This window comes from Triturus cristatus, chromosome 2_1 (genome assembly GCF_964204655.1).
Source record: "Triturus cristatus chromosome 2_1, aTriCri1.1, whole genome shotgun sequence".
Classification (NCBI taxonomy): Eukaryota; Metazoa; Chordata; class Amphibia; order Caudata; family Salamandridae; genus Triturus; species Triturus cristatus.
In genome coordinates, this window is record NC_140581.1 from 1,092,414,111 (window position 1) to 1,092,436,363 (window position 22,253).

Consider the following 22,253-nt stretch of genomic DNA (forward strand, 5'->3'; position numbering starts at 1 on the left):
AGTACCCAGCAAGGTATGCCTTATCTACTCTGACATACCTGCCTGTGGCCTTCACGATGGATGTTTACATCCTCTGATTGCTAGATCTCAGTATCTGAACAAGTTGTACATTCCTCTATGCCTTATACTTATATGCACCCAGCGCAAATACACTTTTTTCAGTATTTTGAAAAGGTCAGGACTCACATTGAATGATGTCAAAGGCTTAAAATATTATTATTGTTGCACCTTCATATAATTCTATAAATCACATGAATACATATGTGAATAATCCACCAGCACACTAAAAAATTACAAACTGAATATGCTATAAATATGCAAACAACACAAAATGCAATGTACATTTATAAATGTGAAATATTCACTCAAAATAAATGAATATATGAAATGCTATGAGGGTACATAAACAGAAAATGTGTAGATTACATCACTCTGTTCACTACCCATTACCCATTTCTTTGCATCAAATGCCCGTCTCACACATCTCACCCTATTTGCTTCTCTCTACACCTACCCCCTATCTCTCTGTCCCTATTCTTTCTGCCTGATCTGTGTGAGCTTCACTCCTCTTTCTGTGTCATCTCCCTCTACCTGACACTCGCTACCCCAGCCTCTCTTTACCACTCTCAGTGCGTTTTGTACATCCCTGCCTCTCTACCCCCTCTCTGCCTCAACTATCTATAACGCCCTCTCTCTCTGAAACTGCACAGTTCTGTTTCATTTCGCTTGTATCTCACCTTCATCTATTTGATCTCTCATTCAACCTCATCTATCTCTGTCTCATCCCTCTCTAGCACTCTACATCAACTCTCTACCTCTCTCATGGCCATACCTTTCCACTACTGATTTTGCTTCTCTGAACCTCACCTCTCCATCTATCTCACATCTCTCTTACTGCCTCATCTCTCTTAACCCTATCTTTCTCTGTCACTCTCTCAATACCAATCACGCAATTTACCTCACCTTTTCATTCATTACCTCACCTCTCCACCTACTTATCTCTCATTCTAGTTCTGTTCTCTCCACCTCACCTCTCTCATTTACTCTATACTCCTTTTTCGCTACCTCTCTTGTTTACTTCTGCTGTTTTTTCTATCTGATTATCTCCTCTCTCACCTCTATATACATCACTTCTATCTCTACCCTCTCTCTCTTTACATATCTTTAAATCTAGATGCTCCGTCTCTACTGTTCTCTTTAGCTCACCACTCTCCACATCAGTTTCACCTCTTGTTCTTTATTGGACCCGTGTTTTTCTACTTCACCTCTTTTCTATTAAAATCTCATCTCTTTTGTGCCCTTCATACCCTCTTTCCAATTGCCTCACTAATCATTTTACCTGACAAATTTAGCTTCACTCTATAACCTTACTTATAACCTATTCTTCCTTACCTACCTTGTTGTCTCTGGTTACCTGCTTTTATTCTCTTTACATAACATCTTTCATTATCTCACCTATTCTCTACCTCATCTCTGTCCCTAAGTAACTTACTGTTCTCTTTACCTCTGTATTTTTTTTGCCTCTGGCCCCTTCCCATTCCCCTGACTCGGGAGAGCTGTATATCGCTATCTAGCAACTGAACTATACACAGAAAGAGGGGAGGAGTGACAAGACCGGAAGAGAGTTTATGAGAAAACTTTCAAATTGTACTCCATGGAATTGTGCAAATCCTGGTGCAGATCTTTTTTTCTCTCTTGCAAAGAAAAAAGTCAGATGCGAACGGAAAACTTTTTTGTGATTATGGGGATCTGGAAATTAAAACTACAAATTGCATATATTTTATTTTTAGTGGTATCCTCAGTCCCCTAAAACAGTCAAGTCTCCCTTACTGAGTATTTTTTATATTATGAGTAAGGAGGTGGTTAGTCAGTCATTTCCACATAACATTTATTTGACAAGGCAAAACATAGCTAGAGCCTATCGAAAAAACAAATGGCTTGCTCTGTGCTTGATAAAGCTTTGATTTGCTACAATTTAGCTGGCAGACAGAGAACAGATTGAGCTTTCTGCTGTTTCTGCATGTCCCCTTTTCTGAAACCTCAATGTATAATTCAACATTGTTAGGCACACTGAGGACTTGAATTATTTGAAAATGAGTAATTGATTTAAAGTTGTTCCAAACCCGAGGCCCCAATATATGTAGTGCTCAGGGCCCAAACAATTCTCAAGATGACTCTTTGGTTTTCATGTAAGTTCAGTCAAGAATCTCACATTTGAGTATTGTCATTTTAGGCTTTTGGTCCAGTACACAAAGAAAATTCCTCAGTTGCCATCCAAGTCCCTGATTGAAATAACACAATCTATGACGGAGGATGCAGATACCTGCTGCAAAGTGAAAGAAGAAAAGCAGATGTCTTGCTTCGATAGTGGAGTAAGTACCAATGTTGAATTTTCCCATGGGCTTGTTTTTTTTTTTTTTTACAGTTTTCACTTAGTGGTAAACCATTTTCTATCTTGACCTCTTTTTTACATCACATTGGAAGAGTGACTTTCACACAATGGCATACTTATATCAAGGTCCGAAAACAATGCATTGAATAAACACATATGAACAATTAAAAGTGACAGGCGTTATTTTTGTGGTTGGAATCCGAGAAGTGAGGTGGGTGTGAGAGGCTCTTACAAGGTAGAAGAAAGCTCCTACAATATGATTTTCACCAGACTGCAAGTGAGAAATGGGCCATGGACAAAAACGGGCCTTCTTGTAGCACAACTTACGCCGTGCAGTGCAGTGCTTAGAGAAGGAAAGTCCTACGCCATGGGCCTGATGTAATAAGTGGGTACAGACCAAAGGAACGGTGTGCAGTGAGGGACACAAGACCTGCCTCATTCATTTTAAATGCAGTTTGAATCGGCTGTCTGACTCTTACACAGCAATAAATCAAGGAAAGGAGGCTAGAAGGGCCAGATGACCTTAAAATGTTCCTGCATTTTGACCCTTGTCACTTCTAAGGATAAGGTTCACAATTCTACAAAAAAAGTAGTACATAGAGAAAGGGATGTTGGATGAAATACGCAACAGTCTATGCACCACTGTATGATTTCCCCGTGTCCGCAACCGCCTTCTCCCCACACTCAGCTGTCTAATATGAATAGCCTACTTTTTGTGAAAGTTTACAGCCTGCATTCAGAGGTCACTATCATTCAATGATTGGAATCCACATAAGCAGTCGCCACTCATTTGAGTACATTTGTTGACCTGTGATACTACATAGAATGAAATATATATTTTGTCCTAGTCAGAAAGTATGCTTGTTTTCAAACATAAAAGGGTGGGAATCTTCACCATTTTAGTTCATTTGGCCTTCTTTTCCTGCTCCTTGACATCTTTCAGGGGGATGGATACCTGTGATTCTGGTAACATCTTTTTTTTCAATTACATTTTCATGTATTTACTTTTTATGTGTAGTGCTATCACAGTATTGTCACTAAAGGCAACTGCTGTCTACTGTTTTCCCTTGTGGGTATACAGTTTTTTGAGCCCAGATTTCATATCAGGTGGTCCTTGGACAACTAGTATGTCCTGTAGCCACTTAGTATGGTGGGATATCCAAAGATATTGGAGAAGACGCCTCACTCACTAATAGTGACATGCTTCATCATAGGCGTCTTTCCACACCCAGGTAAGATAGTACTACCTGCGCAACAGTTCTAAGAGCAAAATATCGGCACAGTAAGACATGCGCTTTTTTAATATTCTAAGAGTGACGAAAAAATGCGGTTTCGAATAAAAATAGTAAAGGGAACACGCAATATCTGTCTAATACAATCATCAGCTAGCATTTTATAAATATACCATGAAGCGTCAGGAAACTGCACGGATCACGATCTCAGGATCCCCAAAAATATAACATGAACTGAGTTTTTGATAACTCCACATACAGCGATATATATTACATCGCATTATAGACAAAACAACAAAGGTGCTTAGCCCTTTAAAACTACAGGGGTGAGAAAGGTTATCCATCTCCTTGTAGAAACCCAGGAAGAGCGGAGCCATTCTCTTTTGAGGAATGCTACAGGGGAAACAACCTGTAAAATATCCAACGATGGTAAAATAGATACACATGGTCATCTAGACTTTCATAGATTGAAGTAGCCTGTATACAACATTCATGAGTATATCCTGAGGTCAGAATGGAATGGATGTCACGGAACTAGATGTGTAAAGATAGGGACCTTCAACAAAACGTTCAGTATGTAGTGAAACCAGCACAAACAATGTACATAAGAATAGAGACAACGGTTCAGTCAAATGATATAGATGAGTGAGTGTTGCTGGTGGGGACTCATAGTGAAAACCTGCAGTGCAACAATAATAAAATAGAACCATTCCGCACCTTGAACATGAGACTAAATAGTACCTATGAATACATAAAAAATCAAAAAATCTAAAAAAGACAATCAAACCAATCTTTAAATAGTAAGAAGGATCAATTTCTTGCCTCTCGATCCCTTTCTCTAGTGTGTGACTACAAGACGACACCGTGACACACGAGACCCACATGGCGCCCAAATGCACCATACAGTAGGTGAGAGCAGTAATAAGAAGTATAAAGAAAGCACCACCTCCTTTTGCATGACACAAGAGAGATACCATCAGCATGGGAGTGGGCTCTATCCAGACCACGAATGGGTGTACCACCAAGCATACTCGAGATAAGACAAACATACACGCGTGCGTAGTATAGTAGGTATCACACAGCTCTGTTGGTAATGTGAAAGATCACTATAACCCACACTGGTTGTTTTTTTTAATCATATATAACGTATCGATTGAAATTACAAAGGAAAAGATAAATATTGAGGTAGTAGCACGGGTGACGATTTTTAGTTTTCAACACACTGAGTGTAAAAAATCACCTAGTTTTGGTGGATGTATAGTTTGCAAATGTGAACAACAACAGGTGTATCGTATTGACATTAGTTCATCAATGATATTGACAAAATTGTCTATATATTTTTGTTTCTCTTTTTACCTTGTAGAAAACCTACTGGATAAACTCAGAAATGTAGGTTAGTGCAATAGGCCTCATTAATGTTGTGCATGGCAAAATTGCTTAACACAAGGCAGGGACTTTTAAAAAAGTAGATATTATAGCCCTGAAGAAGGCCCCAGGCCTGGTAGGGCTAGTAGCGAAGGCCGAAACATGTTGGCATTATAGAGATGGTATATTTGAAAAAATTGCATTAAAAAGAACCCCATTTCACGATTTTAAAATATACCACAGGTAGCCTAAGGAATAAAGTATAGTATTTGGGTATACTTGTAGGTATTTTTAATATATCACATATCTAGTTCCCTGCTTGACCAGTTGTTATTTTATATAAGAACTCCCAGAACATCTTTGGTTGAGTCCGCACAGGTAGTACCATCTTACCTGTGTGTGGAAAGACGCCTATGATGAAGCATGTCACTATTAGTGAGTGAGGCGTCTTCTCCAATATCTTTGGATATCCCACCATACTAAGTGGCTGCAGGACATACTAACTGTCCAAGGACCACCTGATATGAAATCTGGGCTCAAAAAAACTGTATACCCACAAGGGAAAACAGTAGACAGCAGTTGCCCTTAGTGACAATATAGCATTTGGGAGATTGCAACTGTGCTGCTTCTCTCACTCTCTCTTGTGAAAAAAAAATAGTGCTATCACAGCCCTGGGAAAGCTTAAAAGTTCTTGGGTGGGGAAACAAAGAAACAAAGATCAGGAACTGGCTCATCAGATCTTCCTAAATCCTAAGGTATAGAGACCTTATTTACAAGCCCAATGTGCTGCCGGTGCGTCACTTTTTTTGATGCACCGGCGGCACAATGGGCTTATCCATATTTACAAGTCCATGTAAAGTCACCCTGCTTGACTTTTGATGTCCTTGTAAATATGGGCCACTTTCATGCATTACTACGCATGAAAGGGGCGTTCCATGGGTATTACTGTGGGTGTTTCCACGCAACATCCATGGGACCTGACACATTCCCAGATTTAGAATGTTTTGTAAAGCTGAGAATGTGTCAGAATCCTACGCCTCCCCAAGTGAGGCATAGGAGTGGTGCACAAAGAGAAATAATTTTATTTCTCCTAGTTTCCCCTCTTTCTATGCATGCTGCAGAATGCAGCACACATAGAAAGAGGAAAATGGCATAAATTATTGTTTTTTTGCAAGAAGGTGTCCATTCCTGTACAAAACCAATCATCCCTGCAATGCAGACACCCTTGCAACATGAAGCAAGGATGCCTGTGCTGACATATGGCAGCCAATTGTGCACTTGGGGAAATCACATGGATGCATCATATTGTTTTAATATGACGCATCCCTGTGCTTTTAAAATGACGCAGCTTGGCGCAGCAAAATGGCTTGTGGCGCTGTGCTGCGCCATTTTGTATTAATTGAAGCCCTAAGAATCTTTACTGAAACAGGAACCCCTAAGTCTGGAGTGGTCCAAAGATGTGGTAAAAACTAGCATTTTTAGGGCTTCCCTGAATTTCAAGTACTGAGGATTGCGGCAGATGGTAAGAGGGTTCGGGTTCCAAAGAAAGGAGCCTTTGATGCAGAATGTTCAGCTCCAAGACATTTATACCTCGCTGGCCAGTGATCACTATTATTTCAGGATTACTAGAATGTGTCATGCAGAGATGGCTATCAAGTTTGTAGTGTTGTTTGTGGATCTCGGTGGACCTTGTATCAATTTTCTATATTTGGGGGACATATGGTGCCCCATCAGCTTCCACGGGGTCTGAATTTACTCTTCATTCCTCTTATTGTATCAATACTTGTTTGCTTAATATACTGCAGTCCAAAAGCTGTAAATGGAGAAAGTGGCTGTTGCAAGAAAAATGTTCATTGTGCATTAGGTAGGCAATCAGATCATGAGATTCAACATACTGATAGAAAATCTGTACAGAGCCAAAATGGTTGATGGAAAAATTGCTCCAGTGACCAATATGATTTGTTGTAAATTTGAACTGTTGTTCACATAGTGTTTAATTTGAGATGGGGTCTGCAGGTGGGGACTTGTTTTTGGGAACTGACAGCTTATGTTTCCTCATTTGATTTTAACCCCCTGCAAGAGAATGAAAATCACACAAGTGGGCATATTTACAAGGAAATGTAGGAGCGCATTTCCAAGATGAAAGGATGCGACATATTTACAACTGTACGACGAAACCCCTTTTACCTAGTGCAAGGGTGTCTGCGTTGCATTGAAGGATTCCTGCACATAAACAGTCAATTGGCTCTTTATATGTGTGCTGTAGAATGAATCATGCAAAAAGAACTATTGATGGACAGAATGCAGAACAATGTCATACATTCACCCCAGTACAGAGATCTGGGCCTAAATCCATCCTTTTTTACTCGCCATTCCAGTTTGAACCCAGCCATATGCAAATCAGTCTTGACCCTGTGCCCAATGGGAACAGTCCAGCCCGAACTGCCAGGCCAGTTCCTCCCTGGACTGGAAACAAGCATCCTAGGACCGGTATCGGGGTTTCATCCCTCTTCAGCCACGATAGCTTGATTCCAGTGGCATGGAGAGCATGGGATTCACGTCTGAGCATACCCGTCCCACTCGGGGTGACAAATGCAAAAAGAACTATTTATGGACAGAATGCAGACCAATGTCATACATTCACCCCAGTACAGAGATCTGGGCCTAAATCCATCGTTTTTTTGCTCTCCATGCCATTCCAGTTTGGACCCAGCCATATGCAAATCAGTCTTGACCCTGCGCCCAATGGAAACAGTCCAGCCCGAACTGCCAGGCCAGGTCCTCCCTGGACTGGAAACAAGCATCCTAGGACCGATTTCGGGGTTTCACCCCTCTTCAGCCAGGATAGCTTGATTCCAGTGGCGTGGAGAGCAAGGGACTCACGTCTGAGCAATTCCTGTCCAACTCGGGGTGACAAATGCAAAAAGAACTATTCATGGACAGAATGCAGAACAATGTCATACATTCACCCCAGTACAGAGATCTGGGCCTAAATCCATCGTTTTTTTGCTCTCCATGCCATTCCAGTTTGGACCCAGCCATATGCAAATCAGTCTTGACCCTGCGCCCAATGGAAACAGTCCAGCCCGAACTGCCAGGCCAGGTCCTCCCTGGACTGAAAATAAGCATCCTAGGACCGATTTCGGGGTTTCACCCCTCTTCAGCCAGGATAGCTTGATTCCAGTGGCGTGGAGAGCACGGGACTCACGTCTGAGCAATTCCCGTCCAACTCGGGGTGACAAATGCAAAAAGAACTATTCATGGACAGAATGCAGAACAATGTCATACATTCACCCCAGTACAGAGATCTGGGCCTAAATCCATAGTTTTTTGCTCACCATGTCATTCCAGTTTGGACCCAGCCATATGCAAATCAGTCTTGACCCTGCGCCCAATGGGAACAGTCCAGCCCGAACTGCCAAGCCAGGTCCTCCCTGGACTGGAAACAGGCATCCTAGGACCGGTTTTGGGGTTTCACCCCTTTTCAGACAGGATAGCTAGATTCCAGTGGCCTGGAGAGCACGGGACTCACGTCTGAGCATACCCGTCCCACTCGGAGTGACAAATGCAAAAATAACTATTGATGGACAGAATGCAGAACAATGTCATACATTCACCACAGTACAGAGATCTTGGCATAAATCCATCGTTTTTTTGCTCACCATGCCATTCCAGTTTGGACCCAGCCATATGCAAATCAGTCTTGACCCTGCGCCCAATGGGAACAGTCCGGCCCGAACTGCCAGGCCATGTCCTCCCTGGAATGGAAACAAGCATCTTAGGACCGGTTTCGGGGTTTCACCCCTTTTCAGCCAGGATAGCTTGATTCCAGTGGCCTGGAGAGCACGGGACTCACGTCTGAGCATACCCGTCCCACTCGGAGTGACAAATGCAAAAATAACTATTGATGGACAGAATGCAGAACAATGTCATACATTCACCACAGTACAGAGATCTTGGCATAAATCCATCGTTTTTTTGCTCACCATGCCATTCCAGTTTGGACCTAGCCATATGCAAATCAGTCTTGACCCTGCGCCCAATGGGAACAGTCAAGCCCGAACTGCCAGGCCAGGTCCTCCCTGGACTGGAAGCAAGCATCCTAGGACCGGTTTCGGGGTTTCACCCCTCTTCAGCCAGTATAGCCTAATTCCAGTGGCATGGAGAGCACGGGACTCACGTCTGAGCATACCCGTCCCACTCGGGGTGACAAATGGAAAAAGAACTATTGATGGACAGAATGCAGAACAATGTCATACATTCACCCCAGTACAGAGATCTGGGCCTAAATCCATCGTTTTTTTGCTCACCATGCCATTCCAGTTTGGACCCAGCCATATGCAAATCAGCCTTGACCCTGCGCCAAATGGGAACAGTCCAGCCCGAACTGCCAGGCCAGGTCCTACCTGGACTGGAAATAAGCATCCTAGGACCAGTTTCGGGGTTTCACCCCTCTCCAGCCAGAATAGCTTGATTCCAGTGGCATGGAGAGCACAGGACTTACGTCTGAGCATACCCGTCCCACTCGGGGTGACAAATGCAAAAATAACTATTGATGGACAGAATGCAGAACAATGTCATACATTCACCCCAGTACAGAGATCTGGGCCTAAATCCATCGTTTTTTGGCTCACCATGCCATTCCAGTTTGGACCCAGCCATATGCAAATCAGTCTTGACCCTGCACCCAATGGGAACAGTCCAGCCCGAACTGCCAGGCCAGGTCCTCCCTGGACTGTAAACAAGCATCCTAGGACCGGTTTCGGGGTTTCAACCCTCTTCAGCCAGGATAGCTTGATTCCAGTGGCATGGAGAGCACAGGACTCACGTCTGAGCATACCCGTCCCACTCGGGGTGACAAATGCAAAAAGAACTATTGATGGACAGAATGCAGAACAATGTCATACATTCACCCCAGTACAGAGATCTGGGCCTAAATCCATCGTCTTTTGCTCACCATGCCATTCCAGTTTGGACCCAGCCATATGCAAATCAGTCTTGACCCTGCGCCCAATGGGAACAGTCCAGCCCGAACTGCCAGACCAGGTCCTCCCTGGACTGGAAACAAGCATTTTAGGACCGGTTTCGGGGTTTCACCCCTCTTCAGCCAGGATAGCTTGATTCCAGTGGCATGGAGAGCACGGGACTCACGTCTGAGCATACCCGTCATGCTCGGGGTGACAAATGCAAAAAGAACTATTGATGGACAGAATGCAGAACAATGTCATACATTCACCCCAGTACAGAGACCTGTGCCTAAATCCATCATTTTTTGCTCACCATGCATTTCAGTTTGGACCCAGCCATAATCAAATCAGTCTTGACCCTGCGCCCAATGGGAACAGTCCAGCCCGAACTGCCAGGCCAGGTCCTCCCTGGACTGGAAACAAGCATCCTAGGACCGGTTTCGGGGTTTCACCCCAGAATGTTGACTTGGTTGAACGCTAGTTACCAGACACCAACTGCTCGAGTCCTAATAAATAGGAAGAGATTGGAGGAGATCCCCATCTTGCAAGGGACCATACAGGGCTGCCCGCTCTCACCGTTATTGTTTGTGTTGGCATAGGGCTCTCGTGGGAGATGAAGAGCAAGCTGACTACTTTGACTCAGTATCATTGGGCACCAGGGAAAAAAATGAAATACCTGGAAGGGTATCTTACTCCACGGCATTACCTATTATACACAGCTAACTATCCAAGCATGCTTAACGTCATTCAAACTGACCTCCACAAATGGCTGAGGCTGTATTTCTCCTGGCTTGGCAGGGTGGCAGTCATAAAACAGATCGTACTACCCTACCTACTTTATTTATTTCAAGCATTGCCTACCCCCCTTCCTGAGCAGCTTCTGCAGAGAGACATAGATAACTTCATTTGGAATGGGAAGAAGGCGAGGGTCTCTACGATTATTATGAGATCCTCTACAAGGTCTGTTGGCCTTGGCCTACCGGACTCCCATAAATACTACCAGGCGACCCAACTGCGTGTCTTCTCCGAATGGTCCTTATATGAGACTGTGCTCCATTGGGTGCATGTGGATGTAGCAGTCATGGGAAGGACTCTTTGGGAAGTCTCCTGGCTTCCAAAGACTGCTCGACCAGCGGTTTGCTCCTTCTCAGATATTTTTAAGACTCCCTTCAACATATGGGATAGACTTACCAGGAGTTACGGGTTATCAACTTTCACATCCCCATTTACACCTCTGTTCGGTAATAAGGAGTTATTCGCAGGGACAGTCAAATATATATTTGTGCATTCGGACAGTAGCGGATGCAGGATGCTTGGGACCTATTAAAGCTATTAAGGGGTGGCAGTGGTAAAGACTTCTTGATGTGCAAACAGGAGTTTCACCTGTAGGAATCAAAGCCCATGAGAGACTTACAACTGCAACATTGGGTACTTCACCCAGTTAACAAATCGGCAGCCACTTGGCAGCTATCACCCTGGAAAAAGATGTTCACCACTAACAGTGGCCCTAAGGGCCTAATTTCTGCTGTTTATGTTGTTTTTACCAAACCCTCTACTGACACGGACTGGTCCTATATGAGACAGTGGAACCAGATTTTAGGCGTCCCATCCCAGGGAATCCTGGGAGAGGATATGGAATGTTATCACCTCACTTTGCAAGAGTGTGCATAATAGAGAAACAATGTACAAGGTCACGACACTCTGGTACATCACACTTATGAAGTTGCAACAAATGTACGCTGCATCAGACGGGCTGTGTTGGAAGGGGTGCGGCCAACTGGGGGATTGTGCACACATGTGGCAGACCTGCCCTAGTGATAAACGAACTAGGAGGATGGAGGCGAACTCTATGGTAATATCCTTTTCTTAATTAATAATCTTAAACCAAGGGTGCTACACTACTGCTGTTTGTTGACATCACACGCTAACAAAAGCTTAAAGTCTTACAGGATGAGAACCTGGTTGTAGTGTGCACACTGTTCCTAGTGAACGAATTGTTCTAATATTAAACTTGCTATTTACCACTTTATATAATAAAAACTAGAACTCCATGTACTCTTTTCAGGAGATTCTTGTTAAACATTAAATCATAAATTCTAATACAATTCATGTACTTTTTAACATGTTTCTGTGCAACCTTATAACAACAGAGGTTGCCTATAAGGGAGCGAAATCCTAAACAGAAAAAACATAGTTTTGTACAATATAAGTTTTTTTCACAACCTTTATCTTGCATCACATTTCCCGAATTAATCGATGCATAGCTGTCACGAAGCCCAATGCATTTTGGAACTCGGAGGTTCTTTCCTCAGGGGAAATTTTCTTAGCGGTATCGATATGCCAAGAACGTAATGCCATGCCAAAGAGACCAAGAGGTATATGGATGGGATCCCGAGCTGCGGTGTTAGGTGCTTGTGATTAGTAGCTTGACTAAGACCCGAGTGAAAAGTATTACGTTCCGCATTCAAATAGTAAGTCTTCTCAGAAAATTTAGTGCGAGCAACAATCTCTGCGTCCGAGTTTAACCGCAGAGATTTAATGTTTAACAAGAATCTTCTGAAAAGGGTAAATGGAGTTCTTGTTTTTCTTATATAAAGTGGTAAATAGCAAGTTTAATATTAGAACAATTCGTTCACTAGGAACAGTGCACACTACAACCAGGTTCTCATCCTGTAAGACTTTAAGGACCTGCCCTAGTCTCATAACGTTTTGGAAGGAAATCCTGAGTCACATTAAGGGAGTGCTGGGATACCCATTACGGCCCGACCCCGCCATTATAATTGTGGGACTTAAGCCAACAAACATCTCGGCATTGACCACAATAGATTGGAGGATCATACCAACTTGTTTCTAGCGGTGAAGCAATTGTTAATATTGTGATGGAAGACCCCGATAGTACTCTCCACACAGGAATGGGTCAGTAAATTACGGACACTAATAGCCATGGTCCCTAGTAGATAAAGAAGATAACTGTGAAATGCAATGCACTTGTTAATTGACTATCTGGTGAATAAAGGCCCATACTATGTTTGCCCCTGATCTTTGAGGTTCCTACGATTGGGTGTTTGAAGGGGAACCCCTTGGTTTGAATCAGCGCTCTGTAACTAATTGATGAAGTGTAAGATAATTTGATTTTTATACATCTCAATGGTGTATCTTATTGCCACTATTCTGTTGAGCTGTCATTGGTTCACTGTGCTTCTGATATTTGGTTGGGTGGGAGGGAAGGAAAGGGGGGGGGACTTGTTGTAACTTGAAAAATGAATAGACTTTCTTGGAAAAAAAGTTGCAGCTGTAGATTCCACCTCTAAAGATGTTTCCCCAATTGTACTGGAGAATTTGGAAATGTATGGCCTTCCAACTACTAGCCTACTGACAAATATATATCTTTCTCTAGCTCTGCCAATATCACACTTAGGTTTAGCAGAATTTAAAGCTAAACGTAACAATTTACTAGACAGGTTTTCCTCGAGTATGATATTGATTACTGGTGATTTTAACCTAAACCTTATGAATAAAATGATGTATACTGAAATTCTAACTCAGGATATACATTCATTCACATTCCATTCCATAAATTAGTATTAGTAAACCAACAAAGAAAGGACATAAAGGGGATAGAACTTCTTAAACTAAACTATGACCACAAAATGTACACTTTAAATTGAAGATTAGAAAGGAGCTCTCTCGCTAATTATACCCACTATTCTTGGGCTAGAAAAGCAACCTTAAACACACTCTACTCTATAACTCAGAGAACCACTTTTTTACCTATAGAACTCTCTTTATTGACAATATTTTGAAACTACATCTATGGCTGTTCACCCTCTAATCTTGCACCTGGGAACTGCAATGTCCATAGGCGCCTATAAGTGATTATTATTTAAATTATTATTTAAAATCTTATATAGCGCGCAGCTACCCTTGGGCATCCCGGCGCTTCCCGACAAACATCCAATCCAAGATGGAGAACAGCAATGGCACGTTATCCAGGGAATAAAAAGGTTTTAAGACCTTTGCGGAAGCGCAATGTACAGGTCTCAGCGCGTAGTTTAAGCGGGAGCGAGTTCCAGAGCTTTGCTGTATTAAAGGAGAATCTTCTTCCCCCAGTGCGGGCCTTTTTTACTCTAGGGACAAATAGGAGGTGTTGCCTCTCTGAGCGCAGCGTTCTGCTTGCTTTGTAAGCCGTGACAAGATTCTTTAGGATGAGGGGGCCTTTCCCTAAAAGGATTTTATGAGCCAAGCAAAGTGCCTTAAAAGTCACTCTCTCCCGCACAGGGAGCCAATGCAATGCCTTTAGTGCCGGCTTCGCAGATTGCATCCTCGGGATGTCCATGAGCAGCCTTGCCGCCGCGTTTTGGACCTGTTGCAGGATCTTAAAGGTAGATTCAGGGGCGCCCAAGAAAATAGCATTGCTATAGTCAAGTCGAGATGTTATAAGACCCTGAATCAGCAACTTCCTTGATGTTAACGGAAGAAGAGGGAAGATTTTCCGAGCCGACCTAAGTAAGGCATAACACACTCCTGCTGTTTTCTTGGCGTGGGTACGGAGTGACAGGTCCGGTTCTAACCAGACTCCAAGGCTCTTAATAGCTTCCTTGGGGGCAGGCGGTTCACCCATACAACCAGGCCAGCTGAGTGGGGGAAGGAGGGTAGATTTACTCCCCAGCAGCAGTAGTTCCGTCTTTGAGCCGTTTAGTTTGAGGGAGGACTCTCCCATCCAAGTGTGGACATCCACAAGACAGGACTTCAAAATGTCCGGGTTGTCGGCCAGATGGGACAAAGAAACGACTAGCTGCGTATCGTCAGCATAACTGACGATTTTGATGTTATAGGGGGAGACTACATCCTCCAGCGGGGCCATATAAACATTGAACAATGTAGGGCTCAACGAGGAGCCCTGTGGCACTCCACACTGGAGGGGGATTGATTTAGATCTCTCCGATCCATCCCAGACCTGGTACGTTCGATCCGATAGGAAAGAACTCAGCCACTGCAGAGCCATCCCAGACACCCCGACCTCAGCCAGCCGCTGTATCAGCAACTGATGGCTCACGGTGTCAAATGCTGCGCTGAGGTCCAGGAGGATCACTGCCACTGATCCTCCTGTGTCTAGGATCCGTCTGATTAAAATGGACACACATTTTGGTCCTCGACTTTTATGAAGGTGTTACTAAAGTACCTGTGGACCTTTTTCAACTGTCTAGAGTGGCAAGCACAGCCTACCTTCTAATTCACAAAAGTAAACCTACACGTGTATATAAATTTAGTCTTGGTCGATATGTCCAAAACTGCAATTTAATCGGAAAATTAAGGCTGTGTCGACGTGGTAGAGGCAGACAACTGTGCACGTTAAAAGATAGGCCTGTCTTATTGGAAATAATCCTGGTTCCTCCTGGAAAGATCAAACCTAAAGCGAATCCACTCCAATCAATGGTTTCTGTTTTAACAATTAATTTACTGTAAAGCACAGCTAGATGTATCCAGTCTAATTTGGGATTTCACAAAATGCCTTAAGATATATATAATCAATGCATACATTGCTGATAATATATATAGTGCAAATATTCTCTATTAAGTATCAATTTTCATATTTCCAATTCTTACTAAAACCCGTTAAATAATTTACTAGCCGAACCCTGCAACGTTAATTAATTTGACCTAAATATTTCAGCTGGTATTAGAAAATGTTCGGTCTTTGGTACCACTTCACTTGTCCTCATTTAGAGGGTATGACAAAATTAACAACTTCACTGAAGGACATTACCTCTAGGTTTCATCAGAATTTAGAGTTGCGCGCAACACTATGCAGTAGATTATTTACAGCAGAGGTGTTAATTCGTGTACTTTCTACTAGCAAGACAAGGACACGCGGGAAAAATGGTAGCAGAAAGTTAAACGGAGTTTATGCCAAAAATATATAAAAACCCGATCTCCTATTTTAGTTTTAACATGCCATTATATCACCATAAATCTGTAATAGTAGCACAACATTGCAGTGTGCATGTGCTGTTTTCTGTGAAACTTTGTATTTTAAGATTTGTTTCTTTTTGTTTCTACCAGAGCTAATTCAGAAGAAACATGTTATGAATTGCTGGGGGTATTTACTACGATTTTGGATAGGCGCTGGAGTGACGCAATGCGCCCAAAAATGAAAACAAAGCATCATCTTTCTTTATTTGCAATTATAAAAACCTGAGGTCTCTTTTCTCCTTTTTTTCCTTCATGTAGGCTGATGTGGTACTTGGAGACATTTGCCAAATGCAAGAAGGCTCTTTTCTGAATGCGAAGGTAGCTCACTGCTGCGGAGGTCCTTACACCAGACGGAGGCAATGCTTCTCTGAACTGGAAATGGATGACAGCTACACCCCACCATCATTCTCTCCTGACTTCTTCAAGCTCAAAGCAGACTCATGTATCATTTCTTCCCCAAAGGATCTCAAGAACAAAAAACAAACGTAAGTGATATTTCAGCCTGGTTACAAAACGGAAATTCATAGGGGCAGATTTATGACGGCTGGCGCATCTCTGCTAATCAGCAGAGAACCGCCAGAAGAGTTGCGACGCAACTGCCCACCCGTGCGCCACCATTGATGCGCCGCATTTACAATGCAGCGCACCGTGGCAATCGGATGGGCAGATGCGTGACGTCGGAAAGGCGGCGCATTGCTGGAGTTGCGTCGCAAGCGCAACGCAGCTCCAGCAAGGCTCGGGGGTGCCCTATCCCTTACATGCTGCGTCAATCCTTACGCCTGCTTCAAGCAGGCGCAGGGTTTTGACGCAGCATGGCCTTAAAAGTGACTGAGTGAAATCTTGTAGATTTCACTCAGCCACTTTTAGGAGGCGTTCCTGCGCGGGGACGCCCCCCCCTGCTCCAGAACGCCTACATGTGGCGCAGGGCTTTAAAACGTGACGCATCTGCCAGATGCGTCATGTTGTAAATACCCCGCAGCATGGCGCAGGATTTGCGCCGCCGCTGCGTCACAAAAGTGACGCAACGGCGGCGTAAATGAGGCGCAAGGGGCTCATAAATCTGCCCCATAGAGTTAAAAAGGAGTGGAGGCTCATACAATTTGACAAGGGGACATGTGAAGATTGTATTACTTTATATAAATGAAGAGGTGGAAAAAGTAGCTGTTGCAGATTAGTTGCTGGGTACAAGGTAGATGGCAGGGTGAAGACAGGCAGGTGCAGGTGTGTGAGTGAGAGAGAGCATAGGGTATAAAAGCCATTGTCCATGGGAAATGATCTGGCCTTAGCAATCTAGCGAGATGATTACATTTTGTATTTTTTGCCAGCATGTGCCACAAAAAGAAAAACAACATGCTCACATAAACGTCGCCTCGATATGCTTGTAATAAAATGTTTACATTAAAAATAAATCACAGATTTGACAGGTTTACTTGGGATGTTTTTAAATAGCACGTGTTCGGTTGCACAAGGCATTTTATTATTATTATTTGTGAAGGAAACAAGGAGAAATCACCAGCTAAACAGGCAGTAAAATCGGAGGCAGCCACAATGTTAGAAAAAGACCTTTAACGCTTTATAGCAACACCTTTGAAAAGGAAACAGAAAATAGATCACCATCTAACTAGGCAACCGAAGAGGAGGCAAACAAAATAGTACCTAAAGCTAAAACATAGAACAAAAACACATATTGAGCCACTATGTCGCTGAAGAGAAAGGAACTATTTTAGTATTTTGTGAACAGGCTATGTGCAGTCACTCAAAGTGAAGGGAGCCAATGGAAATAAGCATTGGTATAGCCAATAGGTCTCGCCTTTGGGACCTTATAAGTGTTTAGCTATGCAACAGTTAATGTTGTTGCAGTAAGGATATTGTGCTGCATAACTAAATACTTATAAGGTCCCAAAGGCGAGACCTATTGGCTATGCCAATGTTTGTTTTTATTTGAACTGTGCTTGTGATCTAATATCAAGTCATGGTAGCTTGAAATCCAATGACTGGGCATTAAAAAAACAGTATTTATTTCCTGCTCAAGTAGTGTTTAACACTAGAACAAGAAGCTTGGTATTAAACATGATCCCTTAATTCTGAATTCTTAAGAACCCCTATTTTTTTTAGCTAAAATCACTTTGGTGTCCAACTGTAAGGAAATGTGGCAGCTTATTTGCATTAAAGACTAATTGTTACCATTCAATACACGAATGGAATAGTTTAATGAAGGCCATCTGGAGTGTGGGTAGAAACTAAAAGCATTAGGAGCTACAGAGTACAGGCTGGCACTACACAATGATATGGGGGTAAAAGTAAACATTTAATGGTCCACGTTATCCCAGGAAGATAATGCAGTTCTGCCAGCATTGAAACCTGTGACCTGCAGGTTAGACTTCGATTTCAAAAGTAATGGTGACTTAACTCCCTGACCTAACAGGAAGGACTCACAAAACAATGATGCCGGGGTAGAATGAAGAACTGAGGAAAGAATACAAGGGGACGGGATGGGTGGACTGAGGACAGAAAGAAATAACACAGGAGGAAGCAGACTTAGAAAGTACTGGGGTCATAGGAAATAAAAGAAGGACAGGCAGAGTTGGAAGGAGGCAACAGAACTGGGTGCCCATCTGCAAATCGAGATGGAATGAGAGACAACACCTCTGAAGGGAGACACACAAACAGGAAAGGACGGAAGGGCTGAGGAGCGGAAGGAATGCGCGTGTGGCTGTGGTGATGATGAAAGAATGGCTGCAATGTACACACAGGTGAGAGAGAAATGAACTTCAACAAACAGGCCGGCGCACAAATTAGAGACCAGAGAGAAGGCTGCCGGGACTCACTTCCTCAAGATCAAATAGGAAAGACGGAGCGAGGCTGGTTGGCTGTGCTTCACAAACTATGAAGCGCGGACGATGGGGGGGGGTTATGGGAAAGAACGGAGCATATTAAAAAGTTGTATTGCAACATCCATAAAGCAGGCGTCACTTGAGGGAGCAGCAAAGAGTTTGGCAAGCTGCGCAGCCACCATTGTACTGCTGAAAGTAAAGATATATGAAAGAATAATGGCGTGTGGCCGATTTCGCAAGACGCGCGGCAGAGAGACGCGCTCTGTGGTGGGGAGGGGCGAGCTCGACAGAGAGGCAGAGTGAGGCACGCGCGTAGGAGAGCGAGAGGAAAACCAGATGGCACCTCTGCTTGTGCCTGTGCGCGTAACCACACGCAGAATGCCACACAAAAAGCTGTAGTAGGACTTTTAAAACCTCACTAACTAAACGTCTCTCCAGAGCAGCGCATGCGCTGGCTCAGGCGAGACCTAAAAAGTGAGATGACCATTTGACCTCTGCTGTATGCGTGGGGCATGATGTATCCTGTGGTGGGTGGAAACAAAACATGAATGGCAACTTAACCAAATAATGAAGGAAGCCTGCTGCCCGAAAGCTGCCTATAAGTTTTATTTACATTCTCTCATTTTTAAGATTCTTTTTTGGTAATCTCTCATGGGTGGTATTTGCAATATTCTACTGGAATTTTGTGTTTTAATAACGTCCTGCTAAAATATGTTATAGGTATATTTCACATTGTGAAGGTGAAATATGACTATGACTTATACATTATAGACACTGTAGATTGCTCCCGCCTGGCAGGAGCAGAAAGAAAAGCTGCTGCCAGCTGGGCTGCAGCAAACATTAGATTGTTTTGCCTGGCAGGAGCAAAAGAAAAGCTGCCTAGCTGGGCAGGAGCAAAATAGTGAAGCTGGCACACACCGGCACCTGTGATGGGTCTTGGATGGGGAGCCGACACAGCTAAAGGTCCATGGACCTCCAACTGTGGCATGCAAGTGCTAGGGATCCCATCCACCATGGGTGTCAATATGGTATATCCACCATTGACTTCATCTGGGCTACAGGTAAACAAACTAAAACTATACATGACTGTATAGTCTCATTCTAATGTAGTATACAACCACCAAATCCCTAGTGCAAAAAAATCTGTGGCATAGTAAGAGGAACTGTTAAAAGAATTAGGAACCGTGCAACCAAGGCAAGAGAGCAACCAAAGGATTAAGTTTGAGTAGTGCATCCTATATAAAAATGGGAAAAAACATAGTAATGACTCAAGAGATATGTATGGTTCTATTTTGTTTATCTGTAGCCCTGATTAACTTGATGGTGGATATACCATATTGACGAAAAATGTGTTGGGTACAAAGGTTATCAAGATTGCTGGATACCTATGGAGAATACGGAATAAAGCTTCTCTGAATACACTGGACTATTGAACTTAGTATTTTGGTGCTCAGGGAATTTCGCAATTTAGTTTGGAAGCTGCGGCTCCCCATTGGAGTGTACGGTGAAATGACCTTGCCACCTATTTATCTTACATTGTGTAAATATATATATATTAATTAGCGTTAGCCTGCTAAAAGATGGCCCTGCCAGTGCTTCCTCTAATCGGGTGTGAAAACTGTTCAAAGGAAAGAAAAATAGCTTAGGCCTTTTGGCGGGAAGACCTGTGTGTGAAGAATCTGCTCAAATCAGCTCAGGAAGGGGACTTTGGGAGGGTTCATGGATTTCTATAACTTGTAAGGGACCAGGTTGATGGCTGCTAATTCATAGGTGAGTGCAAGTAGAGCCATGGGCTTCTGTAGCAAGCTTAGTATCATCTCAGTGAGAAGGGGATGTGGACCGAGAACTGGTTTGGTATAGCTGAGAAGGATGGAACTGCTCATTTCTCTAAAAACACGCATGGCTGGATTCCCCAGCTACCTCCAAGAGTGTAAAGAGTGTGCCATCTTGAATTTTATTTAGAATAATGTACTCTGGGATAGTTTGCAGGGTAACAAGCACAATGTGCTGAAAAAGTGGGAAGGGTTACGTCTTGGAACTTTTTTTCTCATTGGTTAACGAGTGTCTATGATTCTCCCCACCCACTGGCTACTAAATCCCTATAAAAATGGCACCTCATCTACAGATAAGCACAGCACCCTCTGGAACTGTGGAAGAACAGAATTCTGGACTTGCTGCTTAAGACTTTTGTGGGGATCTGAAGGGCTTTACCTGCTCCCACTAGTACACAGGACTAAGAAGTAGACTCCAAAAGGTAGCTGGCACAGCTCCTATGTGGATACAGAGACACAACAAGCTTCAAGAGGGCTTCTACTTGAAGTACCCACCTAAGCTGTAGTAACCGGACCATGCAGGAGCAAGTTCTGGTCCCCTAGTGTGGTCCCTGAGATCCTGGTTCTTTAGAAGCGACCAAGAGGAGCTGCTCCAAAAATTCTAAAAGCTTGGACTTAGAAGTTTTTGGACTTCCAAAACCTTCATAGCATCAGTGGGACTTCATGGCAACGGTGTTCAATTTCAAAGGGACTTTGTTGGGTACAGCTTCAGGCTTACCCCGCAGGAGTTTCTTGAGCAACATAAAAAAAAGAGGTTAGAAGGTATGAAAAGTATCTACACAATTCAAGTACTTTGGCAGCTGTGAACTCTGGATATCTCATGCTCTGAACTTTTCCTGTAAAAATCAAGATCTTCAGCAGGGCCTCTTCCAACATCTATTTAGCTTCGAGATGTCTTTGTTTGATGCAGTGTGCAGCCTTGCCCACTGGAGGATATTGACTAAATAGAGACTAAATCAGAAGGTAAAATCTATGACCGGGACAACCTGCTTTGTGTATCCAAACCATTAAGCCTTAAATCGTGCCGAGGTCCTGGTCAACCGCGAACAGTGACATTGATTGGCGCCTTTCTTTTTCTTGGCACATTGGTGTCATGCTGATCATTAAATTTGTCTCTATTTTTGTAAATTGGTTGTGGGATTTTTACTGGATTGTGTTTTGACGTTTGAACTGTTTTGCAATTGCTAAATAATTTACACTTTTGCCTAAATTAAGCCTGTCTGCTCCAAATCATAGCTACCAAGTGGTTGTAATATATTTCTTGTTGATATAATCACATTCAACCTCTTTCTTAGCACTATCTTTGCCACAAAATTACATTATCTTAGGTAATGTTAATGCATCCCAACTGGAGAATTTCGGTATATGGAGGACACTGGACAGCACAGTGTTTGTCTAAAATGTACTCAATTACAGACTTTCTAGATGATAACTTTACATTCTCCATGGCCCTGTCCTCTTTGCAAGGGAAAGAAATAGTCCAGTTTGCTTCAGGAGGTGACGGCAATGCCTCTTAGCAAGGTTTGGTTTCAGCTCTTTCTTGAAAATACTTAGGGTAGGACAGTCCTTGAAGTCTCATGATAATGAGGTACACAGTTTGGCACCTAGCAAGCTGATTGCACTGAATGCTTGTTGATTTAAGCCATCAATTTGATTTT

General features: G+C 43.1%; 1 protein-coding gene across 2 annotated transcripts in view; it reads left to right on the forward strand.

Annotated features, from left to right (window-relative positions):
• Nucleotides 1-22,253, forward strand: part of LOC146866404 (serum albumin-like) — a 462,125-nt gene that overhangs the window by 404,352 nt on the left and 35,520 nt on the right. For both annotated transcript variants that reach the window (XM_085636474.1, XM_085636475.1), the window contains 2 exons: nucleotides 2,234-2,372; nucleotides 16,188-16,414. In XM_085636474.1, coding sequence (XP_085492600.1) covers nucleotides 2,234-2,372; nucleotides 16,188-16,414 — 366 coding nt within the window. The remainder of the gene's footprint in view (nucleotides 1-2,233; nucleotides 2,373-16,187; nucleotides 16,415-22,253) is intronic.